The sequence below is a fragment of the Equus asinus genome, chromosome 15, assembly GCF_041296235.1.
Source record: "Equus asinus isolate D_3611 breed Donkey chromosome 15, EquAss-T2T_v2, whole genome shotgun sequence".
NCBI lineage: Eukaryota > Metazoa > Chordata > Mammalia > Perissodactyla > Equidae > Equus > Equus asinus.
Genome location: NC_091804.1, coordinates 7,741,529 through 7,755,040, shown reverse-complemented (window position 1 = coordinate 7,755,040; position 13,512 = coordinate 7,741,529). Strand labels below are relative to the sequence as shown.

Below are 13,512 nucleotides of genomic sequence, written 5' to 3'. Positions count from 1 at the left end.
TAACAAAATGTTGCAAAAATAGCACGTAGGCACACCCATGTTCAGAGCAGCATTATTCATGAAAGCCAAAAAGTGGAAGCAACTCAAGTGTCCATCAACAGATGAATGGATAAACAAAATGCGGTATACACATACAATGGAATATTATTCAGCTTAAAAATGAAGAAAATTCTGACATATGCTACACATGGATGAACCTGGAAGATATGCTGAGTGAAATAAGCCAGGCACAAAAGGACAAATAGTATCTGATTTCACTTGTATGAGGTACCTAGAGTAGTGAAATTCATAGAGACAGAAAGTAGAATGATGTTGGCCAGGGGTAAGGGGGAGGAGAGAATGGGGATTTATTGTTTAATGGATATAGTGTTTCAGTTTTGCAAGATGGAAAAAGTTCTAGAGATGGATAGTGGTGATGGTTACACAACAATGTCAATGTACTTAATGCCTGAACTGTACACTTAAAAATAGTTAAAATGGAAAATTTTATATTATGTACATTTTACCACAAGAGAAAAAAAAGATTACTTTAAAAAAATGGCTCACAGAGTTACCATATACCCTTTATCCAGCCTCCCCCAAATTGTCTTACATAGCCATAATAAAATTACCAAAGCCAGGAAACGAGCATTGATATAATATTACCAATTAATCTACAGACTTCGTTCAAATTTTTCCAGTTGTCTCACTAATGTCCTTTGTACTGGTCCAGGATCCAATCCAGGATATGCATTGCATTTCATTGTCATGTCCCCTTAGTCTCCTTCAATTTGGAAAAGTTCCACAGTCTTTCTTTGTCTTTGATGAAGAGTACTAGCCAGCTATGGGTTTGACTGATGTTTCCTCCTGATTAAATACAAGTCATGTATTTTTAACAAGAAAATCACATCAGTGATGTTGTCTCCTCAGAACTTCATATCACAAGGCACATGATTTTGTTATGTTTTATCCCTGATGAGATTAACTTAGATCTCTTGGTTAAGGTGGTCTTGCCAGGTTTCTCCACTATAAAGACAGTATTTCTCTTTGTTTATCATTGTATTTCACCCACTAATTTTAGCATCTTTTGGTGATGCTTGCCAGCCACAATTATTTCTGTGGTGTTTCCTAAATGGTGATATTCAATTTCCATCATTACGTCTACATTTATTCATTGGAATTCCACTATAAGGAAAAATTTTCCCTTTGCCTCCATTCAAATTTAATTTTCAAAAATCAGTAAAACAAAGCCAGAATAATGTCCTTCCAATGCCCACTGATGCTTGATAATCCAAAAGTCCCCTTCTAGTGTTAAAAATTCTCAACTTTATTGTGCCCTCCACAATAAGAAATAAAACTCCAAGTTCATAGCACCTGACAGTGGTCAGAGGACAAGACTTTTGAGACCGAAAGATCAGCACACTTATATTTTCTTTCCTTCCTCATCCTTCTCTCCCCTCCCCCCCCTTTGCTTTTTATCAGATCTTAACATTACCCTGAGTATATCGGCAGGGTTAAGTAGAAAAAAAACATTCAAGAACCACTGATCCTGGAAAATGAACATGAAATATTTATGTTTAATTTGCCCTGGAGAAAGTGGTTTTTAATGAACAGGAACTAAATTACAAAAGCTGCAGTGTTCTAAAAGATTTTCGTCCACACACCAGGCTCCTAGCCAAGCTTGCTGTGCCCTTGAAATTCATCCAGTCTCTGTGCTCTGGCCCCAGGCCCCCTCCTTCTGTGCAATAAGGTCCTTTGGGGGCCCCTATCTGAGCTGCTCCAGGCTGGGGTCAATTAATAGACAGAACTAATATTATTGTAGAGTTTCAAATATGCACAGCTTTGAAGACTGAAGGAATAAACTTTTTTTTTTCAGTTAGTTATTTGTTCCTGTTATCCATTGCTGAGTAATAAGCCAACCTAAAACTTACTAGTAAAAAAGCAACAACCATTTAATTATGCTCATAAACTTGGGATCAGAAATTCAGACAAGGCACAGCAGGGATGGCTTGTCTCTGGTCCACACGGGAACTCAGTTGGGAAGACTCAGTAGCTGAAGGATGACTAGAATGGCTGGAGTCTGGAATCATCCAAAGCTTCTTCATTTATATATTTAGCACCTGAAACGAGCTGCTTTGAAGACTTGCCCAAGCCAAGATTGTCAACCAAAGAACTATGCATGGCTCCCAATGTTGCTTGGGTTTCCTCATAGCGTGGCAACCTGGGAGTAGTTGAACTTCTTCAATAGCAGGTCAGGATTTTAAGAGCAAGTTCTGGTGAGCAAGGCAGAAGTAGCACGGCCTCTTACGACCTAGCCTCAGGAGTCACACGGCATCATTTCCACCAAAGTCTTTTAATCAAAGTAGTCACATTCCCCGGATTCAAGAGGTGGGATCACGGACCTTGTCTCTGAATGGAAAGAGTGTCAAAGAAACTGTGCCTATGTTTTAAAAATAACCACACCCTTCAAAACTGAAACTCTAGGAAAATATACACTTTAATAAAAATGAAAAATATTCCGTTTGAACTCAACAACAAAAAATCAAACAACCCAATCACAAAATGGGCAGGGGACATGAACAGACATTTCTCCAAAGAAGATATAAGGATGGCCAATAGACACATGAAAAGATGCTCATCATCACTAATCATCAGGGAAATACAAATCAAAACTACACTAAGATATCACCTTACACCTGTTAGAATGGCAAAAATATCCAAAACCAAGAGTGACAAATGTTGGAGAGGCTGTGGAGAAAAAGGAGCCCTCATACAATGTTGGTGGGAATGCAAACTGGTGCAGCCACTATGGAAAACAGTATAGACATTCCTCAAAAAGTTAAAAATAGAAATACCTTATGACCCAGCCATCCCACTACTGGGTATCTATCCTAAGAACCTGAAATCAGCAATTCCAAAAGTCCCATGCACTCCTATGTTCATCGCAGCATTATTCACAAATAGCCAAGTCATGGAACCAACCTAAGTGACAAGCAACTGATGATTGGATAAAGAAGATATGGTGTATATATATACAATGGAATACTACTCAGCCATAAAAAAGGACAAAGTCGTCCCATTCACAACAACATGGATAAACCTTGAGGGTATTATGTTGAGTGAAATAAGCCAGACAGAGAAAGACGAACTCTGTATGACTCCACTCATAGGTGGTAGTTAACATATAGACAAAGAGAACTGATCGGTGGTTGCCAGGGGAAAGGGGGGGTGGGGGGAGGGTACTAGGGGTGAAGTGGTGTACCTACAACAAGACTAATAATGATGTACAACTGTAATTTCACAAGGTTGTTAACTATCATAATCTTAATTTTAAAAAAAGGCAAACAGAAAAAAAAATATTCCGTTTGTCTGAATACCCTTCTCATCCTCCAGAAATTTCATGAAACATTCCCCAGGTATGCCTCAGACAGAAATAATCTCTCCTTTGGGTTCCAATGGCACCTTGACCATCACTCTGTTAATAGCACATTGTACTCTAACAATAAAAACAGTAGCTAACAAACACTTATGAGTGCTCACTGTGTGCAAGGCATTATTCCAAGCACTTTCCATGCATTATCTCACTTAATTCCCACAATAACAAGAAAGGGAGACACTCCCATTTTATAAGTGAGTAAACTGAGGACCAGAAGGGTTAAATATCTTGCCAAAAGTCATAGAGCTATTAAGTGGAAGAGCCAGAATTTAAACCAAGGCAGTCTGATTCCAAAACTCATACTTTTAAGCCACTCCATCACAGAGTACCCTTAATCCTGCTGTGTGAAAATCCGCCTTCCCTGGTGGGCTGTGAGATATTTGCAGGCTGAGACCATGTTATATATTTCTATGTCTCTCCAGCACCCAACACAGTGCCTGGCTTGTGACAAACAATAGAAAAATGCACAGAAGATACAAACAAGCAATTCAAAGAGAAGAAATTAAAATGTCCAATAAACACACAAAAATATAGTCAAACTTTGAAAATAATTAAAGAAATCCAAGTAAGATGGTATATGTTGTCTATTAAATGGGCAAATATTAAAGTATCAATCAATAAATGTCAATCCAGTGTTGTAGAAAGTAGGGGAAAGTGGATATTTTTATTCTTACTCACTTTTTGGTCGTCCTTATACAACTTTATAGGGAAACTTTTTGGGAATATTTATCAAAATGCTAATGTTCGTAATATATAACTGAGTGATTGAATTTCTAGGATAAATTTGCATAGTGACGTTTATAGGGCTGTTCATCATAAAATTTTTTAAATAACTGTTTTATTGAGATATAACTAACAAATTATAAAATTTTCCCTTTCAAAATGTACAATTCAGTGATTTTTAATATGTCCAAAAAGTTGTGTAATCATTACCGTGATCTAGTTTTAGAGCGTTTCTATCACCCCAAAAAGAAACTGTACCATTACCACTCCCCATTTCTGCCTCCTCCCAGACCCTTGCAACCACTAATCAACTTTCTGGATTTGTCTGTTGTGGACATTTCATACGAAGGAAGTGATACAATATGTGGCCTTTTTTGTCTGGTTCCTTTCATTCAGCATCAATTTTTCAAGGTTCATCCACGTTGTAGCATGTATCAATACCTCATTCCTTTTTATTTCCGAATAATATTCCATTGTATGTACATACCACATTTTTTTTAACCATTCATCAGTTGATGGAAGTTTGGGTTGTTTCTAGTTTTTGTCTATCATGAATAATCCTGCTAAGAACATTTGTGGACAAGTTTTTGTGTAGACATATGTTTTCATTTCTCTTGGATGTATACCTATGATTGGAATTGCCGGGTCATATCGAAAATCTGTGTTTAACATTTTGAGTAACTGCCAAAGTGTTTTCCTAAGTGGCTGTGCTGTTTTACTATCCCACAAGCAACGTACAAGGGTTCAAATTCTTCCACACATCCCTGCCAACACTTGCTGGTCTCTGTGTTTTGTTTTTATTTACTAGCGCATGTGAAGTGATATGTCATTGTGGTTTTGATTTGTTTTTCCCTAATGATTAATGATGTTGAACATCTTTTCATGTGCTTGTTGGCCATTTGTACATCTTCTTTGGAGAAATAGCTATTCATATCTTGCCCATTTTTTAGTTGGGTTATTTGACTTTATTTTTGAATTGTTCTTCATATATTCTGGCGTGAGTCCCTTATCAGAGACACGCCTTGAAAATATTTTATCCCATTCTGTGGGTTGTCTTTTCATTTTCTTGATGATTTCCTTTGAAGTACAAACATTCTCAATTTTAATGAAGTTCGATTTTCATATTTTTCTTCTTTTGTCTTTTGGCCTTTTGGTGTCCTATCTAGAAAATCATTGCCTAATTTAAAGTTATGAATACTTACTCCTATGTTTTATTCTAACATTTGTATAGTTTTGCCTCTTATGTTTAGGACTACGAATCATTTTGAGTTAAATTTTGCAGTTAGCACGAGAAAGGGATCCAAATTCATTCTTTTCATGTAGATACCCAGTTTTCCAAGCATGATTTGTTGAAAAGATCATTCTTTCCCATTGAATTTTCATAGTACCCATGTTAAAATCAATTAACTATAAATTAATTATTATGAAAAATTTTTGGACTGTCAATTTTTTGCATTGAACTATATGTTTCTCCTTATTCCAATACCAGATTCTGTATTACTGCAGCTTTTTAATAAGTTTTGAAGTTGGGAAGTGTGAGTTCTCCAACTTTGTTCTTCTTTTTTAAGATGGTTTTGGCTATTCTGGGTCCTTTGCATTTCCATATAAATTTTAGGATCAGCAAAAATGAGGGGTATTGCCATCATAGAAATCTGTGAACACGGGATATCTTTCCATTTATTTAGATCTTTAATTTCTTTCAATGATGTTTTGTACTTTTCACTGTGTGAGTCTTATACTCTTTTTGTTAAATTTATTCTCAAATATTTTGTTTATTTGATGCTATTGTAAACAGAATTGTTTTAATAATTCTACTTCTGAATCGGTCACTGCTAGCATACAGAAATATAATTGATTTTTCTATGTTAATCTTATATCCTACAACCATGCTGAACCCATTTGTTAATTCTAATCGTTTTTTGTGAATTTCTCAGGCATTTCTATGTACAAGATGATGTCATCTGCAAATAGAGAGTTTTTTCTTCCTTTCCAATCTGGATGACTTTATTTCTTTTTCTTGCCTAATTGTCCTGGCTACCACCAGTACACAGTTGAACATAAGTGGCAAGCGCAGACAACCTTGTCTTGCTCTTATCTTAAGGAGAAGGCATTCAGCCTTTCACCATTAAATATGATGTTAGCTGTGTGTTTCCATAGATACACTTGCTAGATTGAGGAAATTCCCTTCCGTTCTAAGTTTTTTGAATGTTTTAACATAAAAGGGTGTTGGATTTCATCTAATGATCATTTCAATAAAAGTTTTTTTGAAAAAAGTATTGAGATGATCATGTGATTTTTGTCCTTTATTCTATTGATATAGTTATTACATTAACGGATTTTCAGCTGTTAAAACAACCTTGCATCCCTAGGATAACCCCACCTGATCATAGTATATAATCCTTTTTAAATGTTACTGGATTCAGTTTGTTAGTATTTTGATAAGGATTTGGAGGCTAATATTTTTAAGGGATAATGGTCTGTAGTTTTCTTTTTTAGGATATCTTTGTCTGTTCTCATATCAGGGTAATATTAGCCTCAATGAATGAGTTGGGAAGTGTTTCTTCATCCTCCATTTTTTGGAAGAGTTTCTGAAGGATTGGTATAAATTCTGTAAACACTTGGTAGAATTCACTAGTGCTTATTTGGGCCTGCACTTTATTTTGTGGAAAGTTTTTAAATTACTGATTCAATCTTTTTACCTATTATAGGTCTATTCAAATTTTCTATTACTTCTGAATAAATTTTGGAAATTTGTGTCTTCTAGAAATTTGTCTGTTTCACCAAGGTTATTTAATTTACTGGCATACAGTGATTCATAGTAGTCCCTAAAATCTTTTTTATTTCTGTAGGTTGGTAGTGGTGTCTCCACTTTCATTACTGATTTTATTCATTTGAGTCTCCTCTTTTTTTTTTGGCCTGGTTTTTAGAGTTCTGTCAATTTTGTTGAAGTTTTCAAAGAATAACTTTGGTTTTGTTCATTTTCTCTATTGTTTTCCTATTTTATTTGTTCCCACTTGAATCTTCTAATTTTTCTAATTTCCTTCCTGCTGCCTGCTTTAGATTTAATTTGCTCTTCTTTTTCTAGTTTCATAAGGTGTAAAGTTTGGTTATTGATTTGAGATCTTTCTTCTTTTATAATGGACATTTACAACTACGAATTTCCCTCTCAGCACTGTTTTACCTGCATCCCATAAGTTTTCAGATTCTGTGTTTTTGTTTTCCTTCATCTCAAAGTAATTTCTAGTATTCATTGTGATTACTTCTTTGACTCCTTGATTATTTAGAAGTATGTCATTTATTTCTACATATTTCTGAATTTCCCAATTTTTCATCTGTTATTAATTTCTAATGTAACAGCCTAACATATGGTCTATCTTGGAAAATGTTCCACATGTACTTGAGAAGAATATGTATTCTACTATAATTGGCTTAAACATTCTATAGACGACTGTTAGTTGTTTGTAGTTTTGCTTGAGTCTTCAATTTACTTTTTAACCTTCTTACCCATTCTATCCATTATTGAAAATGAGCTATTAAAGTTTCTAACTATTATTGATGAATTGTCTGTTCCCCCCTTTGATTCTGTTGGTTTTTATTTCATATATTTGGGGGCTTTGTTGTTAGGTGCATATATATTTATAATTCTTTGTCTTTTTGATGTATTAACCTTTTTATCACCATAAAATGTCACTGTTTGTCTGTAGTAACAATTTTTGTCTTAAAATCAATTTTATCTCTTATATGTATAGTCAGTCCTCCTTTCTTTTGGTTGCTGTTTGTACAGTATATCTTTCCACATTTCTTTACTTTCAACCTATTTGTGTATTTGAATCTAAAGTGTGCCTCTTTTAGATAGGATATAGTTGAATCATGGGATTGGGGATTTTTTCATCCCCTCTATAAATCTCTGTCTTTTGGAGTTTTCAATCCAGTTACATTTAATGTAATACTTATGAGATAAGATTTACACTTGCTATTTTGTCATGTGTTTTCTACATGTCTTATAAAATTTTTGTTCCTTTATTCCTCCATAATGGCCTTTTTTTGTTAAATATTTTTTAGTGTACCATTTTAATTACCCTGTTTATTCTATTATATTGTTTTTAGTTTTTTTCTTAGTGGTTGCTCTGGGGATTGCAATGAACATTTTAAACAATGTAGTTCAGATTAATACCAACTTAATTTCAAAAGTATACAAAAACTTTGCTACAATATAGCTATGTTCCTTCCCTCTCTTTTGTGCTATTATTGTTCTACAAATTACATATTTTTATATAAATCCATAAACATAGTTTTATAATTATTACTTTATGCAGTTTTTTCTTAAATCAAATTGGAGGGAAAAGTTGTTAAAAACAGAATACATTTACACTGTCTTTTATATTTATCTATGCATTTGCTTTTACTGATGTTATTTATTTCTTAACGTGGATTCACATTGGTGTCTAGGGTCCTTTCATTTTACCCTAAAGAACTGCTGTTAGTACGTCCTGTAGGACAGATCTGCTAGTGATGAATTCTCTCGGGGTTTTGTTTACCCATGAATGTACGAATTTCTTCTTCACTTTTGAAGGATAGTTTTGCCAAATATAGATTTCTTGGTTGACAGTCATTTTCTTTCAGTACTTTGAATATACCAACCTACTACCTTCTGACCTGCACAGCTTCTGATAAAAAGTCAGCTGTTAATCTTATTGCACCTTTTCTATTTTTTCTCTTTCTGTGCTGCTTTCAAGATTCTCTCTTATCTTTGACTTTTGACAATTTGACTAAGTCATTTCTAGGTGTGGATCTCTTTGAGTTTTTCCTACTTTGAATTCTTGGCTGTGTATATTAATGCTTTTCATGAAATTAGGAAAGTTTTTTGCCATTATTTCTTTAATGTTCTTTCTGTTCCTTTTACTTATTCCTCTCCTTCTGAGCCCCCCATTATGTGTATGTTAGTGTTCTTGATAGTGTCCCACAAGTCTCTGAGGCTCTGTTCATTTTTCTTCATTCTTTTTCTTTTTTTCCCCCAAACAATAATCTCACTTGACCTATATTTATGTCTGATGATTCTTCCTTTGCCAACTCAATTCTGTTATTGAGATCCTCTAGTGAAAAAAAAACTTCAGTTATTGTACTTTTCAGCTCTAGAATTTCTATCTGGTTCTTTTTTTATATAACATTTATCTCTATTGATAATCTCTATTTGGTGAGACATTATTCTCATACTTTGCTTTAATTCTTTAGACATGGTGTCTTTTAGTTCTTTAGATATACTTACGATAGCCAATTTAAAGTCTTTGTCTAGTAAGTCCAGTAACAGAAACAGGCTTTCTCAGAAACAGTTTTTATTGACTGCTTTTTTTCCCCCGGTGTATGGGCCATATGTTCCTGTTTCTTTTTGTATCTTATAATTTTTTTTCATGAAAACTAGGCATTTTAAATGATAGAATGTGGCAACTCTGGAAATTTGAATCACTCTCTCAGCAGGTTTTTTGTTGTTGTCGTTTCTGAGTTTTATTGCTGTTTGTTTGTTTAGGGACTTTCCTGGACTAAGTCTGTAAAGTCTGTAATTCCTATTGTGTGCCACTGAATCTGCTTTGTTAGCTTAGTGGTCAGCTAACGACTGGACAGAGATTTCCTTAAAGACCTTGAATCAATAAGGGTTTTTTTTTTATTCTTTGCCAAGGACTCTGTGTATATTGGGGCATGCCTTCAGTGCTCAGGCAGGCTGTTACAACTCTGCCTTGACTTTCACTTCCTGTTTTTATAGAGCATCAAGGTCAATCAGAAGTGAGCATTTAGAGCCTTCTTATATATTTTCTGGTTATGTGCACAGCTCTGCACATGTGTGTGGCCTTCTAAGTCTCTAGAAATATATTGGAGGTTTGCAAAGTCCTCTATGGACATCTCATTTCCTAAATGTTTCTTTTAAGTTTTCTGGCCGGCCTTTTGTTTGCCTCAATTTGTATTGCTGTCTCAGGAAGCTGCAATGTTAAATTGCCATCAAATATTTTTGACAAACTGCAGGGATGTGGCCTTTCCCACTGAGCAAACTCTGGGCCAGAGCAAGTAACAACAATGTGTATGAACGGGACTTCTCTCGATAGCTTCCACACAGTTATCTGGGAATGGGGCTTTTTGAATAGCTCCAAACCAAGTCTGCACCCTCCAGTGGCTGCTGTTTTTCACAGCTACTGAGACTGTGAGGCAGAGCCGAGGAGAAGAGGGTGGGAATAGGGCAAGTTAAAACACCACAAAGCTTGTCATATTACTGAAATTCAACTGTTTTCTTGAATGAATTCTCCTCAGGTTGCTGCAGGCTTTTTGTTAATTTCCAGACTCCTGAAAAAGTTGATTTGGCAATTTTCTTCAGTGTTCTAGTTGCTTTTACATAAGAGTGGATTTTTGGAGGTTCTTACTCCCTCATTATCGGACTCCCCCCACCTGCAACACATAGCATTATTTTTAAATGGAAAAAATATATAAAGGTTAAATAAATCATGATATATCTCATATAATAGAATACTATACAGCTGTTTAAAAGAAGGAAGTAGAAAATAGAAGTTTGTGATAGTAAATGAGTCATAAGTGAAGAATCATTTTGCACAATATGTTGTGTGTGTGTGTGTGTGTGTGTGTGTGTGTGTGAAAGCAAAGAGGAAGATCTAAAATTAATTTATGTTACTATTAAGGAAATGGTAGTTTGCCGTTGGGAGTGAGTGGACCTGGAGCAGAAAAAGATAACCTTCTAAATCTGATACTGCCCCCCAAATAATTTGAATAATTTTTTACTTTATTTTTTGTATTTTACTCTGTTTCCCAGATTTTCTATATATTCATTTTATATTATTATTAATAGTAATAAATGTTACTTAAGAAATATTTGGGCGTACATTTAGGCCAAATATTTCTCCTAAAAATCCCAGCTTGGCCCCACTTACATTGGTAAAGCCTTGCTTTCAAAGCATTCACATCCCTTTCCCTTTTCTCCCAAACCCTGGGTGGTAACCTACATACCTAAAAGTTTTAATAGGAAATACTTTGATTAATGGAACATTACTTGGTTCATGGAGCTTTTTGAGAATCTGATGAAAATCATGTCTCATCTCTCCAGAAAAAAGCACATATATACATGATTTTGCTTATAATTTTCAAGGATTAAATTAAATTCACTGATCAGATTAAGAACTGCAGACAACATATATTTATAAATATGAAGATGTGAAGAAAAGACACAGATCTGGGAACTTTGAGTTTCTGTTTTTCTACAGAAGAAAAGAAAAGAGCCCCACAGGGGAAGTGACTTGTCCAAGGTTAAATGATAACAGACACGAGCCACATTCAGGTGTCTACACACCCAAGTCAAGGCTTTTCCCATCAAGTTACTACCTTGAATCATGAGACAAGTGACAGTTATCTTTATGTTCTCCCAGATTCTTATAGGCCCTGAGCTCTAGACAAACTCTCAATATTTTGACTTCTCCAACTAGCTCTGACACATACTCAAATCCAAGGATCTTTAGGATAGGGAAATAGAGGGAAACCTGGCCCATCATCCAACAGGTACTTATTATATTTAGATGGTTTCACTGTGCCCAACATGATGAGAGGCCCCAAGGGGTCACAGAAAAAGTCCAAGATATAGGACAGACAATCCAGCTGTGAAGACAGGACTAGGTCATGACACAATTCTGGAGCAACTAGATGTGGAGTGTAAACATCAAGAGAAGAGACTGGATAAGTTGGTGTGGGTATGAACATAAAGGGAAGGCTTTGTGGAGGAGAAGAGGAGGTGAAAAGATGTGCAGAAACTTAATAAACGGAGGAAAGAATAGGAGATATTGGGGAGAGAGGTGAATAGGCACTACGTAAGAAAAAGCAGAGAAAAAGGAAGGAGCACAGTGATGAAGAAACAGAGGGCCAAGACGGATAGGAAGTTGCCAGTGGTCTTCCACACACATCCCAAGCCATGGAGCCCCAGCATGCAGCCCCAGCTTGGGTGTCCTGTCCTGGGGCCACTCTCAAAAACTAACCATGCCTTGCGTCTGTTTGACTCTCCACAGCTCCCCTTCACTGAAGGCCTGTACCACTTTTACCACAATGGCCTTGCCAAGGCCAAGAGAAGACGCAGCCTGCACCACAAGCAGCAGCTGGAGAGAGACCCCAGGGTGAGTTTCCCTATAAATCTGTCTTCCAACCTGTGTTGCCACAACTGAGCCCACTCAAGTTACTGCAGTAGGCAAAAGGGATTCTGGGCAGAGTGGCACTGGGGACTCTCCATTCCTCTATCTTGTGCATAATAAATAAACCCTGTATATGCTGCGGGGGGGGGGGGGACAGGGGAGGGATAAACAGGGATACCACCCCTTTCTGGCTGTCTTCTCCTACATTATTGTAAAGACTTCTGGTTGCCTGTGAACATGTTTTGGCCTGTGATGGATGGGAAGACACCAAGCAGGATAATGAGTCATTTTATGGAAGCTTCCTACGGGTGAATCGACATGCTCTGAAGAGGTTGCCCTGCCCCCTATTGTGAATGGGGAAATGAGGGGGCCAGAAAGTGATCAGCTCACAATAGGCAGTGGGCTTCTCAGTATCCGTGCATGGTTGCAGCCATGGGACCAAGTCAGCCCCTCTTCTCACCTTGTATTTTCTCACATTGATCTAATAAGACTCTGATTTCCCTTATGCAAATCACTAAGAAAGAAATTAATAATCTAGGCAAGTTGTTCTCTGTACATTGAAAGCCGTATAACCTCTTCTCCAGGACTCTTAGGGAAAAGTGGATGTGAGGAGGGTCAGACATTTGAGTTAGGGACTTACATATGAGACTCCTTTTGAGCTGACAGAATCTGGAGACTTATTCTGGTGGGGCTTTTCACATGAACATTTGACTGGGTTTACTCTGGGTTTTAATTGGGAATGCAGATGAAACATACTCCTCAGCAGATCACCAACTGACAGGCCACAGGCTATTTTCCTTTCAGTTCTCAACCCAGGAGATCCCCCATTCCCTGGGGTGGAAATTCTGCTCTGAGAAGCCACTTTATTTTTGGTTTCACAGTAGGATCCAAGCCAGCCCATGCCAAGCATTCTTAAAGGATCTCCTGTAGAAGCTGGCACCACTACCAAAGGGAGAAGCTCTCTTTTCTGTGCCGTAACAGCCTTGATCCTGGCTGTACCAGTTCAGTGCCTGGGGATGCCCTTGGGAAGCCTGTGGACAGGGATCCTGCCTATGTCATCTGTGGATCCAGGGTGGACACCAGCAAACAAAGACCACTCTGGTGCACTATGACACTGGTTTTCCCTACACTTTATCCTTGGCCCATAATGTTACTCTTTATGGCCAATTGTTTTCCTTTTATTTACATATTTACTTAAAAGTC

At 36.6% G+C, this 13,512-nt stretch overlaps 1 protein-coding gene across 1 annotated transcript in view; it reads left to right on the top strand.

Annotated features, from left to right (window-relative positions):
- The window catches only part of PCSK2 (proprotein convertase subtilisin/kexin type 2), a 262,092-nt gene that overhangs the window by 26,161 nt on the left and 222,419 nt on the right, over positions 1-13,512 (top strand). Inside the window, exon 2 of the mRNA XM_044748449.2 lies at positions 12,190-12,294. Coding sequence (XP_044604384.1) covers positions 12,190-12,294 — 105 coding nt within the window. The remainder of the gene's footprint in view (positions 1-12,189; positions 12,295-13,512) is intronic.